Source organism: Falco cherrug, chromosome 2 (assembly GCF_023634085.1).
Source record: "Falco cherrug isolate bFalChe1 chromosome 2, bFalChe1.pri, whole genome shotgun sequence".
Lineage (NCBI taxonomy): Eukaryota > Metazoa > Chordata > Aves > Falconiformes > Falconidae > Falco > Falco cherrug.
Window position 1 is genome coordinate 80,238,985 of NC_073698.1, and position 18,249 is coordinate 80,257,233.

Sequence of the window (18,249 nt, forward strand, 5' to 3'; positions counted from 1 at the left end):
ATGCTTCAATTAGAGCTTTAACTCCTTAAGGGATGCACAACCTACGATACATAGCTATCGTGCAATTAACTCAGACAAAAAAATATAGTTTATGAAGAAACTGCCATCTATCCATGAGCTTTTATTGCACAACAGACTATCAAAAAGCAAGTAAAGGTGGGAAAAAAAATATTTTCCACTAGCATCTGATTAGTTTCCTATGACCTTGAACACTAACAAAATGCTTTTCAATAAATGACAGCTAAGATAACATGGGGTAGAGGGTAGGAAATCAGTCTGTTAAGAAATTTGGTCCTTGTATTTAGGACCTTGCACTTCCTTCAATAGATCCTATGTATCATGTTGCACGGGGCATAAGGTTTCTTTAAAAAACTCACTTGCCTATTATGAATTGCAATAAAAATACTACTTTTTTTCCACACTGCAATAGGCAACTTTCTTTCCAGCCAAAGACAAGGAATTTAGTCAACAATCATAAAAAAAATATTGAACTATCAACTCTGGCACAGCCAGGAGTAGCAATTCAACTACTCCAGAGTGCTTAGAAAAAAGGCTTTAGATTTTACACCAAGAAATTGGATTTATTGTAAATGCCACAGTCACATTGATAGACAGAGCACAGACTTCTGGTAACAAACAAACATACATTTTTGTAACTAAGCGTTTCTACTTGGTAAATAAATGCATTTTGCACAGCCTTCCTTTTAAATGTGCCTAAACTAACCTAAATAAGCAGACAGCATAGCAGAAAAGGGAAACTTATGTGAGTAACTGTTTCTTAAGCAGTATATTATTTTTACTATGTATATAATATTTTATATTATATACACACACATTTTCATCAACAGTTCAAATTATACCCGAATAAAAGAAAAAAACCAAAAACAAAACCAAAACTGGCGCTCCTCCAATACATTTACCAGCTTTCCCTCAGGCATAGTTAATCCAGGTATTTGTCAAGGTAGAGGAATGACAGTTAAAAAGACTCCCCCCACAAGAAACAAGTTACACAAAGAATACTGTATCACTACAAATTTTTTATTCAGAAGCCCATCTTTAAAAAAAATCTCATTATGAACTTGTTTGGTCAAACTACAACACTTTCTAGCAGACATACAGTAAAAATGGCATGGCTCAGAATCGACCAGATCTTTCACGATCTCTTGACCGCCTCCTATCACGTTCACGTCCTCCTCCTCCTCCACCACCTCCACGACCACGATCTCTGGATCTAGATCGACGTTCACGGGACCTCGACCTGGATCTATGCCTTCAAAGAAAGTTTGAACATTTTATTGTTTCATTACACTCCGCAATTTACTTGTAGTACCACACAGTGGAACTCTTAAGCACGTAAGTAATGAGGCAGAAGAAAGACAACGTGGCATTAGAAGGATTGGCAGATTGGTACTCAGGCTGCAAAACCATGTATTTACAAACTGAACAAACTCAGTACTGGGGAGTCAACACATGCTGTTAAAAGGCTCCACTATTCGCTGCCAGTCACCCATTAGAACAGATGTGCAAAACTCAAGGAAAGGCATGTAGAGGAACCAAATGCACTGTTACACAGCTGTTAAAGAAGCAAGAGAAGGGGACACCTGCTTTTGCAATTATGACTAGCTCTTAACAACACACAGCAAAATCCTACAGCTGTTTGTAAGTCCACTCCTATTAAATCAACTGCATTAATTCGTAATTGCAACTCAGTTATCTTTCTTTTCTATTTTTTTTTCCTATCTCTCCCCCCTTCCAGAAGCCATCAGCATTTGTAAATAATCTTCCCTGCCACTGAGGTCAATGACTTAAATTCGGGAAGAAAGCTAAAACCACCGAGAACGTACTGCTAACACAGCTACTATGCATTTACTGCTTATACGGCACTTGCCAAGGAAAAGAGTGGTTTGAACGTTTTTAAGCATTTTAGAAAAGTCAATTCTATAAAACAGGTAAACAGTACAGTTTTAAATAGGTGTAGAAATTACAAGAGAGCTAAAAAGCTCACGGAAACAAATGCCACAAGTCTTAAGTTTGCAGAATACTGTTCCACGGCAAGATGTCTTGGGGTTGGAGTGTGTGTGGCAACAAATTTTACTGTAACAAGAGACACATACGTAACTCTTGCATACCACTGAGCTGTCCAGAATTACTAGATTAACCTATTGCTCAAAAATTCTGGTTTACCCTCCTTTTTTCTACTCAAAAGACTACGATGTATTTCATTCTGTGTAGAAATACTTTCAGCTCAGTCTAGTTTATACAATCTACTTGTAAAACCCCACTGACATGAGAACTGAATATCATTTTTTTTTATACCAAGCCCTACTGCTAACCTGTGACAGCTTTAGCTGCACGAAGAGTTTAAACAGGGCCAATAAACACAGAATGGATGGAGGATTCAGCTATTTTATTTGTGTTACCACAGACTGAAATTGGACTATGAGTAAAACAATCATAGTCCAAAGCCAAACACACAAGTCTGATCTTTCTTGCAGTAAAAGGTAGTAACTTTTAATTAGCGTTACTAAGTCAGATATCCAGATTCAGATTCATAAAAATGATGAAAAGGCTAATACAAGAGCATACTTTGTCTTTTTCATAAATCATTCAGACATCTTAAAAGCTTACATTTAAGTTTAAATTAATATTAATTGGGATATCTTAGGAAAGTATTTAGGCACAAATACATGTGCCTAAGCAACACAATCTGTATTTTCCCAAGTTCAGTTCATCCTCACAAATTCTAAGACACTGCCAATTAGAGACATTTGTAGGAAAAACATGTTCATAATCTCAGGCTCCTTCTGTGATGGGAAGAAACCTACAAAATTATGCTCTATATAAAAGGAAGCTCAAAAATGTTATATGCCTAGCCTGAATAGCAAGGTCCTAAAAGCAAGCAGATTGAATCCAGCTCAAAGTGGCCCATCCACAAGACAGGTATCACAGTAACAACGATATACGCCCTTCTACAAGGTACCTTAATAAATGTAAAAAAAATACATAATAAAATGTATTTATCACAATCTTTTTTTGCCATTAAGCAAAATTACTATTCCTTTGCCCTAGTAAGAATTCCTATCAAGGGTCACATTGTGAGGCTAGTGTTAATAAAAAGTGAGCTCAATACAGTGACTGCCTGTTACTAAGGAATGAATACAGGCTAGAAAAATCAGCTATTAACTGTTAAAAACAAATAAGGTTGGGTCTTGAATATAATCTACAGATACGCTTGATTGTGCATAATATGCTGGAAGTGGCCAATCTGATCCTGCCAAAATGCCCAATAGCCAAGTACCCTGCTTCTAAAAGAGGCCATAAGCAAATACATTTAGAAGAGAATAAAATAGAGAAGAGGCGTAAAGCAGTACTTCTCCCACATAATGGCCACCTGTAACAGTTTGCAGCTTGGAGATCTGAACCACAGGTAGGTCCTATGCACTTAGTAACTCAGTGAATATTCTTCTTGAACCCTGCCTTCTCTTAAAGCCACATCAACTTTCAGCATACACAGCGCTGCACAGCAAGAATCACTGTAACTTTTTTTTTAAACAAAGACCTATTCCTTTGTTCTAAACTGGCCAACTCCTAGCTTTACTTGATGCCTTTTCATTGGTGTGTCAGAACTGCATTAGAAAAAACAAGAGGACTTTGGTTTAAAGATTTGCCTTCAGAATTTTCACCAATTAATCCTCAATTTCCCTGTTTCAATTTTACTTAAAAGCAAACTTACTTTTTACGACGACGTCCATACAACTCACGCCTTAACTCTCGAGAAATGGGCTTCAAATGCATAAAGTTGCAGAAACCTCCTCGTGTACACTCTCTGCAACAGAATTAAAGACGCACAGTTAAAATTCTGAGCTCTACACTCTGTCCTAAGCCCTAGTGAACCTCTAGCCATCTAAAAGTTAACCACCTCCAACATTAAAACCAGTATACTGGTACTGACTCATTTCTAGATCAAAATCCTAAATAGATGGCAAAAGTAGAGAGGGTCACTGCAGGCCCTCCATATTAACATTACCTGAAGTGGTTTTCTTCTCACACTAAGCTACACATAAAAGCCACACCTAAGCAATCACCCGGTCTGTGCAAACATGTCAAAGATACTGTCATAGGCAAAGAGGAAGCCACTTTTTACCCCATTTCATATTGACGGCAACAGGCCTCTCTGAAGTCAGTCACAGGTGAAAGCTCAGCATGAATGGGCTGTCCATTAAACCAGCGATTGTTCAGGTCAATCACAGCCTTTTCCGCATCTTCTTCACGGCGAAACTAAAAGCAAAATTAACATTTTCTCATGTTACAGAGAAGCAACAGAAGGAGATTGAAGATTCCCATCAAATCAGTTGTGTGGCATCTGAGGCTTAGACTCATAATCAAGCTAGAAGCTACTTCAGAGTTCCTAGGACAGTCTATCAAAGCAAGGAAAAAAGTGCCAGCTTTTCATTAATCAAGACTCTGAGCTAATCAAAACATTGCTATTTTCTCTTCAGAGAAAGACCTATTTGGTCTTCCAGGTCAGAAAGTTAGTCAATAGAAGATACTGTGTTTTCTTAGTACAGCTGTAAAAGAATGCTTAAGAGTACTTTCTAGAACACTAATGGCTCCAGATTAAGGATTTTTTCAAACATTTGAAAGAAATCTGCAGGAGAACTGAAGCTCTCACTCATTTAGATTAGAATTCACAAAAAACTGATCCTGTTTTATGATGAATGTAAAACTTAAATTTGAAATTCCTTTTCACAGCCAACAACTTGAAAATTTTTAAAAACAACTTTTATTTCTGATTATGACATTACAGTTGAGAATTTTAGTGTAAAAAATATACTTTCCAGTTAAGGGAATGTAGAGGAAAAATATTCATATTCTCTCACATCACAACACTGTGTACACGCAACAAAATTTCTGCAGGTGACAACTCTGTACTCGTTATTCAAGAGATACCAATGACTTAAGAGCTAAACCTAAGTGTTCCAGTTTGTACCTTACACCATCCAGCTAATGCTAGAAGTAACTTGGTTACAAGATGTTCTGTTTAGCTGTGAAGTTAGAAAATAAATGCACCTAATGAAAATAAACACACCTGTTGCAAATAAACCTCTACTCATAACGATGTGTTTAAAAGCAATTGTGATGGGAAGGCAGATCCCAAATTAATCCTGGTAAACAAAAGAGTCCAGGAGTGCTGACTGTGTTTATAAGACTGTACAAACCCAAAGTGCTAATCTTTTAAAAAACGACACAGACTTTGACTATCAAGAAAGCTTATATTCTCTTAAAATTTCTTTCAGACTCCATTCACATTCTCACTTTCTACTTTGTATTATGAAGTTTGATATAAGTTTATATCCTGAAGAGCTACTCTTGCAAAAATCTACAAGCATAGTAGCTTTTGAAGTTACAAATCAACAAACACCATCCCTACTGTTTATACAAACATGTGTCTATCCTACCTTTACATATACATTTCCAACTAGATGATCTCCAAGGTTATCACAAACGTTCATCTCCTCAACTTCACCGTATTTTTCTTCCATTTCTGTGAAGACCTCCTAAGCACAAAGCAACCAAATAAAAGTTTGCAGCACGTTAGTTATAAGTACAAGTACTGCATTTAGCTGTAAGCACAAAAGAAGGCTTTCCTTAAAAAAAGGAAAACAAAAGCCCTTTTACAGTTTTGATTTTAAGATTAGTACTTGCTTGGCCTGTACTGTGTCCATCTGCAAGGACAGCACTAACAGGATACCATAAAAAGCTATGGGAAACATACAGTATTATAGAATACATAGAATACATAAGATGCACTGAAAACACTACAAGTAAGCCTTGATGCTATAGTTTCACTTAATTTGCTTCTATACAAGTAATAAAGTGTATTTTAAATTTACAGAAAAGAAGATAATTATGGAATCAAAATGCTACATCACTTAGGTTGTTGATTTAAGCCTATTATAAACAGTAAAGTTAAAGCTGAACTAACCACAGGTTATACCAGAAAATATTTAGCACTGAAAGTTTTTAGTTTTAGATGAACACCTGAGGAAAAAAGCGCTTTTCTCTGAATCCATCTAATTGTGCTATATACTGAATCCACTTAACTCATATGAGCTGACAAATCCATGAACACTTTAATGCATTTTTACATACCTCAAAGAATTCATCATAATGTTCCTGCATCTCAACATCGCTCACAGCACCTGTAAAAAAAATAATCAAGAGTCATGTCGATTAGAGCCTACAAATAAGGAAGAAAAGATTTTGATCATACTAAAAAATAATCTAGAGAGGCCACCTGGAGCGTAAAAGACACCATATAGCATGGAGCTAACTAATAGGAATATTAAAAATAAGTATGTGTGAAGAGCTTTGAATCCCCAAAGTATATGTCAAAACGTTATATTGACATGATCAAATCAAAGCAAGTTTTAATCAGAGCCAAACTTGTATGAGACAAATTTAAAGGAAGGGGGAAGGAATTACTTTGAAATATCACTTAAATTTAATGTACAGTCCCACCCTACATCTACTAAAACTTTTACCTAAACAGAAGGCAAGTGCTTTGTTACATTTTCATTATTTTAAAGCATGATTACAATTTAGTGTTCCTCTTCCTACAGGCAGAATTTAATTTTTACAGGTCCACCTCTCCAGCATATACACTAAAATTTGAAAGTTCACAACGTAGCATAGCTCAGAATTATTCTTTTTTAAAAATTTTCTCGAAATAGTTATTAAAATGACAGTTTTCTCAGTGCCCTCGAAGAAGGGTACCATAATGCTTTGCAATAGAGAGCAAATTTCTAGCTTAATTTTGAGTATCACTTCATTTTTTATGTAGTCCTGCAGAACGCTTTTAGTGCAAGACAAGCCAGCCTTATTTTCAGGTTGGATCATTTTCATGCTCCAAGTTGGACTCTACAAATGAGCGCTGCTTGCCTGCTGCTATAAAAAACAACGTTAAGTTTGGTTGATTTTTCAAAGCATTGAGAATATAAAAAAGAATTTCATTTATTTCTTCCAGTCTACAGCATTTTTAAACTACATTAAGCTGTATACATTAAAGCCTAATGCATCAGCTCTTTAGCAGTTAGAGTGGTTTATTAAGATCAAGCAGAAGAGTTTTAAAATAAACCCTGCATTTTACACTAGAAAAATATTCTAGCCTTCAAATTACAAACACTACTGTTTTAGTTCACAGAATGTGAAAGACCAGAAACTGAGCCAACAAAGCTGAGTTTATTCACTTCAGGCTGCTATGAAAAAAGACACTCTTTGGGCTCAGCCATTTTTGGCTAGTATTACCATTTGGATGAACTTTTAAGTTTTTCTTCAAAGGCTCTATACACTTTCTGGAACTATCATTACTTTTCTTCCACCCAGCTCACCTCCTGAAGAAGGCTAAGGGGCTTACATATATTATAACTTACATTATAATATTATAAATATAATATAATTTATATTATAGTTAGGCTAACAATGCTTCTGCATTTGAAACATGTTTGCTTTTAAGAACTTTCTTCCCCATGGTCATATAGCAAATTAAGGAATATCAAACATTAAACCGGTATTTCTAGACAGTTTAATACTTAACTGTATTCCCACAGTTCTGCCAACAACACTGATAACAGCTTACTACCTAAGGATATTTTTTTTTTTAAAAAAAGATTAGACAGGGGCTCAGTGAGCCACACTGGAATAACTACTTTTTACCAGATGGACAAGTGCTAAAAACTTATAAGGAGATTCCATTGTCAAATCAGATCACAAGTAACAGTTAATGACTACTTGATTGTCCTTCTAAAGTGGGAAACATACATATGCATACACTTTACAAGCATTCATATTTCAGGGCTACTGGTATCTGAACCTTGAGAAGCCCATTTACTAATTAAAATACTCAATAAAACTAGTGCTGTTCAAAACTAAGGTTAATCCTCTACGACGGCAATAGAAAGGAAGACAGTTAAGCAACAACAACAAAAGCATTAAATAGCTACCCAAGTTACCCATTTAAAATACATGCAGTACTTAAGTAGGGACAAGTATCAAAAAACCAGGGAGCCAGGAGTTTCAGCAAACCTACTGATAACAGAGCTCCAGCTCTACCGCAGCAGGTACAGTTAGGCTCTGTTAAATAGCTACCCACTTGTCAAGGCAAACTAGAGTTGGATACCAGCATTTAGAACACTACAGAATCTGTTCCACTCTTGCAGCTGTACAATCTAAACAGCTCCACAGACCAAACTGCTGTAACTCTGTGCAAATTAGTTACCAGCGCATTGAGAATTTAGGGACAGAGCAGAAATACCCAACAGCAAATTTTTTTGGTTTACTGAAACAGTGTTAACTACCAAGCATCTGCAACAAGAAAGCCTACAAACCAATAGATCCATTTAAGCATCCAGACAAACTTACACAGCTCATTATGTATCTAGCTTGATTGTGTGACAAAACTCTCAAGTTACTTAATTGGGCCATTATTACTTTTAGAAGCAAAAAAGACAATGTTGACTTTTAAGTTAGTGGCTGATTTCACAAAGCATGTCTAATCAAATGCTGGTAACTAATCTGAACTAGTCTATAATCCAACAGTCAAAAAAAAGGAACAGCCAGACAAAGCTTTATTACCACACAGTCAATATCCACTTCAACAAGAAATATTAGTGAGAAAATAACACCGATCCTTTTTGGTTCTAGAACTTTTTTTTTTTTTAAATTGTATTCTAATATTGATGATTCAATCATATTGATATATCAGTAATCGCCGATCATCAATCCTGGTCATTTAACTTCTGCCAGTCTCACAGTAGGTGTGTTTTCTTATGCCCATTCCTACCTCATGAGGAGTCATTAAATTAGTTCATGACCATACCCAAATGCCTTCCCCCTCTCAAAGTACTTTTAAAAATGTGTTTTCCTATGTAAGTATGCAACTTGGTTTTGGAATTTGAATTTTCAAAGCATGGAAAGAATTTTAGGCATGCATCTGTCCAAAAAAGGACAGCTGCCAGAACGGAAAAGTTTGTCAGTGTATTCTTCCAATGTACACTCTAAATGGAAGCTGCATTAACCTAGGACAAATTTCTGCATGCAAAATGAAAAGTTTCCAATTCAAGTTCTCTTAAAATTTACAGAGCAGGAGATTTGTTCTGGATGAAGTCAATGTGTCATTATCCTGCTCTTTTAGACAGCGGACCCTAACTGATAGCACAAAACATACAGAAAAGCATTCCTAGGATGCAGGCAACTGGCAGGGAGAAAGGCAGAGGGAAGACAGCAGTGCAACCAAGACTGCTTTACAGGGGAAGTACAATTTCAACTCTTTTTGATTTGATAGATGGTATTCAGATTCCCCTCATAGTTTTGGGAGTAGGGAGGAAGGTGAGTGGGACAAAAAAAGGGATTTCTTTTTGTTTGGGGTTGGGTTTTTTTTGTGTGTGTGTTTGTTTTGGACACATTTAATGAAACGTGGTCAGTTTGATCTGTTAAACTAAAATGGTAGACCAGCTTAAGTCGACACTGAGCTCTGACAATCAAGCCCAGGGAACCAGTGAAGGAACTTGTATGAACTTACAGCGCAAACCGTCAGCAGACTGGGAAGAGTTTTGAGGGTTACGGTAAATGTTCAAGAGGGCAATGGTCTGAAATACAAAACGCAACAACTTTATATTATGGAAAATAATTTTAACAAGAAACCGGTTTCCTTTAGGGTCGCTTTAGCCGAGTCTGTGCTGAAAGAGAGGTGGTTATTCTCTCCCAAGAAGGAGAACTTAGCTGGTGACCTTTCTGAATCAACCTAACACTGTAAAGTAATAGAGATCTCATGATACTGCATTATTGTATTTTTATTTATTTTACTCACCAATATTACTATAGAGGGGTTTCACATGATTTCAGGCAGATGTGTTAACAGATGGCATCCAAACACAGTATTCAAATTACAAGCATAATAATTTGTTTGAATTTGGTTTTACCAAATGTTTTTTTAGTAGCAAAATCCCAGGAAAGGAAGTAATACAATAATTACAGCATGACATGAAATCTCCATTTTCCTAAAAAAGTTAAGATGAAAGAAAACCCAGTTTTGGGAAACTTACCGTGTATCACATATATACCTATTCTTATTGTTATTTTTTTGTTAAATCAAGAATTTGAGAAATGTCTGCAGTTTAACCCTTTAAGAATGCAGTGTTACTGAGCAATCAAGTTCCACTTTGCAGTGCCAAAGAGAACCTGCATCAGTCCAATTTATGCAGTCAATTTGCATTCTGAATTGCACACATTTGACAAGTTCTTGATCTATGCGCAAGAAGAGTTCCGTCACTTGTCCTGTTTGCAACAGCTTTATGTCAGCAGCTCAGAAGCCAACATTATTTTCTCATAATTAGGAGTGGGCTCTTTAACACCATTCTTTAAAAAAATTTCTCCAACTGTGGGACTTACAGTGTGAGCCGTCAGCCGTCTGTGCACTGTTTTGGGGGTTACGATAGATGTTTTGAATCAAGATGGTCTGCGGGGAAAAAAAATAAAAAGGGGAATTCTACTGGCTGCTGTGCATATAATAGACAATTGCAAAGAGACAACTTGTTTGCAAACAGCTAAAAGTAATATCTTATTTTTAAGACTTTCTTTTGTATTTGCAGAGTATCTTCCAAAATTGCATCCAGACCATCATATTATGAAAACAGTTTTAATTAACCACCAAGAAAGAGCTGCATTTGTCTCAACAGCTATCCTCAAAATGGGAGTTGTCAGGCACGGTAACCTAAAACATCAAACTACACGATATTATGGAGATGCCTAGCGTTCAAGACCAGATTCATTATTTAAGTCTAGGGAGGTGGGGTGGGGGGGAAAAAAAGTTGTGCACAGCATATAATACATAATGTCACAGAGTCTAAAATGTTACACCAGACAGTAAGGTTTAGGCAAGAGCTATGTCTCATTTTGTGCATCAGGAATTTCTTGGTGGAATTTCTGTTTAAATAATATAATAGCATCATAGGTTCACATGTTTCCGATCCTTCAAATAAGGACAATATCCTTTTAGCCCTTCTGCTTTTTACTTGAAGAATTAGCCCAGGCAGACTTGAAACCTTACATTTGTACCGTTCTTCTTAAAATCAAGTTGTCTGAAAAAACAAACCATGTTTAAGTTAGTAAACTAATATTACAAAAAAATTCCAAACGTCCATATCACTGTAAGCAGCTCAAAAATTGAAATCTGATTACTTAAAATACAAGCTCAATGTTAGTTAGTATGAATCGCAATCCCCAAATAATTTTAGCTTACACATTATTATTAGTCACAGTAAGAATTCAGAGTTTAAAGAAGTCACAGGATCAGCAATGTCATACCTACATATGCTGCCCACTTAACGTGTAAAAAAAAAAACCACAACTGTAACATCACATTTAAAAATCACACACTTGTTTTATAATGGATATGGTAATACCAACCAAGGCTTTGTGCTTCCATGGCCCAGGTTTAAAATAACTATGTTTTAGCCTACAATTGGAGAGAGCCAGAAACATGCATATAGTTACAGTGTTTCTGCTGATTTGCGGTAATTTGATCACCCTGGATTGCACGACCTTTCCTAACACAGCTCTTCCATAAAGTAGCTGTACCAGCAATAGCACACAAGATAAAAATATTGTGCTAGTTACTTCCCATTAGGATGATATCTGCTCTATTTTCTATCACAGCTGATTATCAATCTGCATACAAATAGTTTTCTGTAGCAAACCCTACACATCTGCCAGGCATGTCAGAGAAGTTACAATGCAGCACGTCTACCAGGTGCAATGCTACAGCAGCCCCAGACACAACCAGATGAATCTGATAGGCCCTGCTGACCTGCTTCAGCAGGCTTTGCTAATCACGGTTTCTAATGCAAAGCTACAGGCTGCACTGACAGAGGAAGCCATTGCTGCACACCAAGTTTTTTTTGTAAAACAAAGCAAACAAAAAAGTAGAGGTTTATTGTTTTGGTGGTTTTTTTCTTTTTTTTTCTTTTTTATTTTTTTTAAAGACAGCTACTGTGAAGTTGTTCGATTTAGAAATATTTTCTAGTAGCCAACGACCTAAATTCAGGTCTCTAGGTAACCAAGTACATTTCAGCATGCTCTCCATGTAGGTCAGTAACACGGCAGTAGTTTTGAAAATGAATGATATTATTTTTGAGATACAATATTTACATTAAAAATTATTATATTCCCAGAGGCAGAAAACTTTTTATAGATGAAGTACCAGGAGTGGTTCCTATTGCTCAGTAACCTAGACAGTCCTCCCTAGAGCTCCCCCTGCCCACTCACACACTTGCAAAGTTTAACTTCACAAGAACCATCACTGAACTCCAGTCACGTGGCTAGTACTTCCCTCCCTAATTCTCCCCAAACCAACACCAGCCCACCATACTCATCAATTCTGCTCCAAGTCAGCTAAAATGAACCTGCAGAGGACTCCACCGCTACGTGAACTTTACCTTTGTGAGTAAAAGTGCTGATAATGCAAGAACTTTCATGGGCAGTACTTATCCTATACAGTACTCCCAAAGAGATCTGTTTACCTGTATACCTTGACAATCAGCAGTGATAGAAAGAGGCAAAGCGTACAATTTTCCAGGACTTTAATTTCTAAAACCTATAAAGGTCATAATAATAATAAACCGATCACCCACTGGATCTTTTCTTTTTTTCTCTCCTCTCTTTCTGGCAGACATACACACATCATGTCTCTAACAATATTCACATAGCCAAAGATTAAATATCTGTCAAGTCATCTGACATATATATACACCCTCAGCAACCAGGCAAGTTGTTTTCAAGAAAGTCTTTCACATTCAAAGGAAGTACGCAAGTTACTCTTGAAACTTAAGAGCCTGGGTCAGAGAGCAAATGTAATGACAGAGGAGTCACTTGTATTTATTAATTAGTTTTCTTCTATTATATGCATGAAAGACTTAAGTTCACACCTTTGAGACAGGTGGAACATGCTGCCATTGTCTGTGATTAAAAAAAACCTGGGATCGTTTAAGTGCCTAAACACCACTGAGAAGGCACACTCACCTGAAAGTTAGCACTGGTTGGTCTCTACTACAGGCAAGCTTACAACAGCATCGCTTCCTGCAGCCATTAAGGGTGACAGGAGATAATTAGAAATGCTGGGAGAAGTAAATGGAATACCCCCAAAAAGAAAAAACCCATATAAACTGGGGCCAAAAGTGAACTAGTTAATCTGGAGCTCGGTAATTATTCACTTGTATCTGAGAATCTATTGTAATTATTCACTTGTATCTGAGAATTTTAAAGAAGCTAAAATATACTTCTACAAGAAAGAGAAAACAAAAGGAAAACAAACCTGGCTAAATGTTGGTTTGTTGTGCAACCGAGAACATCTGTCTCCATGACGACAAGCTCCAATTTTGAAATAAAATGAACAGTTGACTCTGCAAGTAAAAAAACCCAAGCAGTTACATATTGGCAGAGAAAACATTAATATGCAATTCCTATAAAACATATACCCTAAATGCCTTTATCTTGATGTGGAAAAGTAACATGGGGAAAAAATCAAAACAGTATTACAACAAACCTGTTTATATTCATTCCTCTTTACCCCTAATTTACAGTAAGTAACCTAATCACTTTCACCCACTACTCACACCCAAAGTGCATTCATGACACCACCACGGACAGAAGCGATCACTACCGTTTTACCCTTCTGGTTCTCCATTCATTCTAGCCTTTATATGAGTTTCACTGGGTCATGGGAAATAGTGTGAGAAACAGTCTGAAAAGCTACACCATGAGCTATATGGTTGTGTCTTAGTTCATGCAACTACCTAGTTTCGGCAACATAACCTGGCTTTAAAGCTGACACAATTGCACCTACGTAATGTTTATTAACCACCTGTTTAAAGTTATACTGTAAGGATAACTCAGACTGCTGCCAACACAGTACTTTAAAAAATTCAGGTAAGATAAAAACCACGTTACAGAGAGAATACACATAAGCAAATCAAATTCATTTATTTAAGCCATTTCCATGAATGTAATTAATAATTTAAAAAGAAGCATTTATTTTTTTCTTTAAACCACAAGCTTTTCTTAAATCATCATCTCGTGTCACCTTTGAAACTGTGCTGGTTTAAAAATGCCAGTAAGATTCTCACACAGAAGTGTAATTCACATGGAACGATGAAATAAAACCATAAGGAGTTTAGTTACCTTTACTGGGAAAACAATGCAAAATTCTGACGGGCAACAAAACTATTATGGGCTATATATGGGTAAGTGAAATGTAAGAATTCTCCTGGAAGAAAGATTATTATTCCCATGCTCATAGTTAACAACAATTCTTTCCATAATCCTTTGTAACCAACGTCAACTCATAGAAGGGAGAAATATTAAAGTACTAAAGCACATCCGATCACTAGCAAAAAACCCCACATTCTAATGTAAAACTGTAACACGCTTACTCTTCATCATGTTTTTGGAAATATATACTTAGCATTACAATATACTTACTGTATTTTTTGAACTTTGCCCTGAAACAAAAAAAATACCTAACTAAAATTTCCAATAGCGCCTCCAACTTCACACTTTCTGGAGAGTTCTGCTTGCTTTTTCAATAGAAAATAAGGCCAGTACAAAAATTTCACGCCTGCTCTATTGGCATATACTAGTACTATTAAATTGCAATGCATCACATCAGGAAGGACGCTACAGTAACAGAGCTCAAGAGAGGCTGCCGATATTGTTTTTCTGACAGATGAGCGAATTGGAACTGGCATGTAGCGCTACAAAGTAGAAGGAAAACAGAAGCCTCACGGCCAGGGGATGACAAGAGTAATTTAGTCCAGCAGCACATCGATGCCCCCTTTCATTTTTACGAGTGGAAAAACACGCTGGTTTGGTCAGGCCGACGGTGACCAAATTTTCGTTAGGAGGGCTTTGTAAGTACGCTTCCAACAACCAAACTAGAGGCGTTCCCGACGCGTGGAAGGCTGCAGGCAGAAGCCTGAGGATCAGGATGCAGCAGTCGGGCAAATCCTCCGCACCCTGGGGAGGGGGGAGAAATAACCAGTCGCTGTCCTTGCAGCAGAGCGGAAGCGCCGGGGCTGCTGCGAGGCGCAGGGACGCGAACAAAAGGGGAAGCAGAGGCCCTCCATGGCAGGCGGCGGCGGGAAGCTCGGCACCCGGCGGCCCGGCCGCTCCCGGCCGCCGCCAGAACGGCGCTGCCGCCGGGGGGAGGGCGGACGGGGACGGCCACGCGCCACGAGGCGCCGGCACACCCGCGGGGCGGGGGGAGTCCCCGAGGAGCGCAGTCCCGGCCCGGGGCGGGGGGGGTGGGGGGGGGCGGGGGAGGGGAAGCGCATGGGCGGGGCCGGCGGCGCGGGCACGCGCAGGCCCCACGCGGCGAGAGGCGCGCGCGCCCCCTCCCTGTCCCTGGCGGCGCGCGCACGCGCGCTCCAGCGAAGGGGGGGAGGGGAACAGGGCCGCAGCCGCGGGCCTGGGGGAGGCGGGGTGGGGGTGGGGGTGAGGGAGCGCGCCCGCCTCGCTTCCTCTTCCCTCCGCGGCCGCGCGCCGCCACGTTCCAGCGCGCGGCGGGGGAGGGGATCTCCCGGGCGCGCGCTCCGGCCCCGGGGGTGCCGCAGGCCCCTAAGGCGTGAGTGGAAGAAACGGGCCGGGTCCCCCCGCGGGGGAGGGAGGAAGGGCTGACCGCCACGGCCGGGACAGGCCACCCGGGCGGGCGCCGCGCGTCCCCGCGCCCCCGCGCCCCGCGGAACCCGCTACCGGCCTCCGGCCTCCCTCGAGCTCCCCCCCCAGGGCGCCGAGGTCGCGGGAGCGGCACGGGAAGGGGGGATGGGCCACTCACTTGTCTTTCTCTGTTCCGAAGATGGAGGCCAGATACTCCGCCATCTCCCACCGCCCGCCCGCCCGCCGGACAGCCCGGCGCCGATCGCGGACGTCACAGCCGCCGCGCCGGAAACACTTCTACCGAGCCCAGCGGGCGGGGGTGGGGGGCACGGCCCTGTGCGCCTGCGCGCGGCGCCGCCGGCCCCTCATTGGGGGAGCGGCGTGGGCCTCTGCCCCTCGCCCCCTCCGGCAGGGCGGGCCGGGCGCGCGGGGCCCGCTCGCGCCACGCGGTGCCGCGACTGCTGCGCATGCGCAGGGCCCGCCGCAGTGGCGGCGGGGCGGGCTCGAACGCGGCACGAGCCCCGGGCCCGGCCCCCGGGCGCGAGCGCTGCCTCGGCCGGGGTCGGGGGCGGAGCGGTGCCCCTCGCCCTCCGCGGCCGCCCGCCGGCGGCTGAGCGGCCTGCGGCGGGACGGGGGCTGCCCTGGGGGCCGCAGGCCTCGGCAGCGGCTGGCGTGTGGCTCGTCAGGAGCGTCGCGTCAGGCGTAACGCACGTTGTGCTGCCAGCGGCTCAGCTGGGGGGGTTGCTGAAGCGTGCTGTGCCTCCGTGTGTGCCCAGGTGGCCTGTTCACCCACACCCATCCCGTTCTGCAGTGTGGTGTGGCCATCGAGGTGTTGTACCCCAACTTCTGAGCCAGTCTGAGCGCCGCCAGAGTTAGCTCAGAGCGGAAGAAAGGCGGCTTAAGCAGTGGCTTGAGGGAATTGAGAAGCCTCTGACTGTTACTGAAGCACGTGGCCAAAGGCTGTGACAACTGAAGAGGTGGCAGTCTGAGAAAAAAAATAATGATCGAACATGGGGAGGAAGGGCTTGCCGGGGCACTGCGTTAAGAGAAGTTTGTATGACACTAGAGGAGATAAGGATCCTGCTTAGAAGCTAGAGTCTTCCTGCAATTAGTCATCAGTATAAAGGATGCTGACAAGAAACCTGAATTAGACCTCTGTTACCATGTTTTCAAGTGCTGGAATAAAACTAATTCCTCAAAGGCAGGATGGTGCAGGTTTTGAATGAGTTTAAATAAAAGCTGGATAAGCTGCAAAGAAAAACGTACATTTTAATTAAAAGCAGAGTGGAGGGTAGGACTGAATTGTTTCTCATTGTTTTGGGAATTATGGGCCAAAACCTGTAAATTTGAACAAAGTAAACTAAAATTTTTGAAATGGAATAGTAATGCATGGAGAAGACTATGCTGCTACATAGCCAGATCAACATTTGCAACAAAAAAAGGTATTCCAGTCTGAAAACAATGGCAGGAAAGCTAACTTACTCATTTTGTTGATGCAGAAAACAAGATGAACACTTGGTGTACTACAAGTAACATTTGTCTCTTAGATGTTTTGGAATTCCCTGAAACATTTACAGACATGCTTTATTTCACATAATGTTCACAGCCCCAGCTGTAGTCTATAGGACTGTTTGCAAGCACAAGTACTTGCTGTGTTGTGCCCTAACACAATACAGCTGAAACTTAACAGCAAGTCCAGTTCTGAGGAAGTAAGCTGAATGTTTATTTTTCTGTCAGATTCCAAGAGATTTTTAAAATGCATGTGTTTTAAGAATGGAATGATAATTTTAGTAACGTTTCACTACTTTTGACAATAGTTATACCCAATGAAGGGAGTCTAGCTGCTTTCTATGATACCCTGGGATTCCTCGGTTGGTCTGAGCTGATTAAAAGGTGCTGTGACCTGTCACAGGACAAGGACAGTCCTCTTGGCACGGCTGTATGTCCTGCCATGTTCTTTCCATATGTATTCTGCTCTCCACTGCTCCTTACTGAGATGACAAAAACTTTCCGCTAGAACTTCTGCCACATACAGACAGATTAACTTCACTCCTTCTTCCTGCACTCCCTGACTTCACTTCAAATTCACAACTGTGATCCAGGTGTTAGAAGCAAAAATTCCTGGCAAAGTCATAAGGTCTTGTTACCACAGAACAGGTGCTGCTGCTTAGCTTTGCCTTGCATCGTATGTGTTGTGTTAGAGGATGCACTTTCTTTGCCCCAGTTGCTCACTGATTGTCTGCCTCCCACTTAGACTTACCACTGTGGTTTAAACTCAGTAAACCAGCAGAAGCCAAACCCTGCGAATAAAAGTGATTTGCTGCTCATCTCGTGAACTCAACTGGCTCACTGAGCAGTTCGATGAGTCCCAGAGCTAGCATAAGGGAAGATCAGGACTGCTGTAGCTTGGAGCAAGGCTGATGAAGGAATGGGACAGCCCCTTTCAATAGCAGCATGCTGCTGGATCAGCTCAGTCACCTGGTGGGAACTTGCTGTGAGTCTTGACCTAGCCCAAGTCATCAAGGGAATGAACAGCTGCGC

General features: G+C 40.7%; 1 protein-coding gene across 8 annotated transcripts; it reads right to left on the minus strand.

The window, feature by feature from the left end:
* Window positions 1-1,017: 1,017 nt before the first annotated feature.
* Window positions 1,018-16,046, minus strand: U2AF1 (U2 small nuclear RNA auxiliary factor 1). Of its 8 annotated transcripts, XM_055702796.1 has the most exons (11): window positions 15,887-16,035; window positions 14,536-15,069; window positions 13,370-13,457; window positions 13,078-13,134; window positions 11,108-11,138; window positions 10,450-10,516; window positions 6,154-6,203; window positions 5,460-5,558; window positions 4,145-4,278; window positions 3,734-3,826; window positions 1,018-1,270 (listed from the first exon to the last, which is right to left on the minus strand). In XM_055702796.1, the coding sequence occupies exons 3-11, from the start codon at window positions 13,414-13,416 to the stop codon at window positions 1,135-1,137; spliced, it is 714 nt and encodes a 237-aa protein (XP_055558771.1). In that variant the 5' UTR covers window positions 13,417-13,457; window positions 14,536-15,069; window positions 15,887-16,035; the 3' UTR covers window positions 1,018-1,134. The 8 variants fall into 8 exon arrangements, with proteins under 8 accessions (XP_055558771.1, XP_055558774.1, XP_055558772.1 ...); XM_055702799.1 differs by lacking the exons at window positions 10,450-10,516; window positions 11,108-11,138; window positions 13,078-13,134 and adding an exon at window positions 9,581-9,647 and having other exon boundaries at window positions 15,887-16,031; XM_055702797.1 differs by lacking the exons at window positions 10,450-10,516; window positions 11,108-11,138; window positions 13,078-13,134; window positions 14,536-15,069 and adding an exon at window positions 9,581-9,647 and having other exon boundaries at window positions 15,887-16,046.
* Window positions 16,047-18,249: the final 2,203 nt, after the last annotated feature.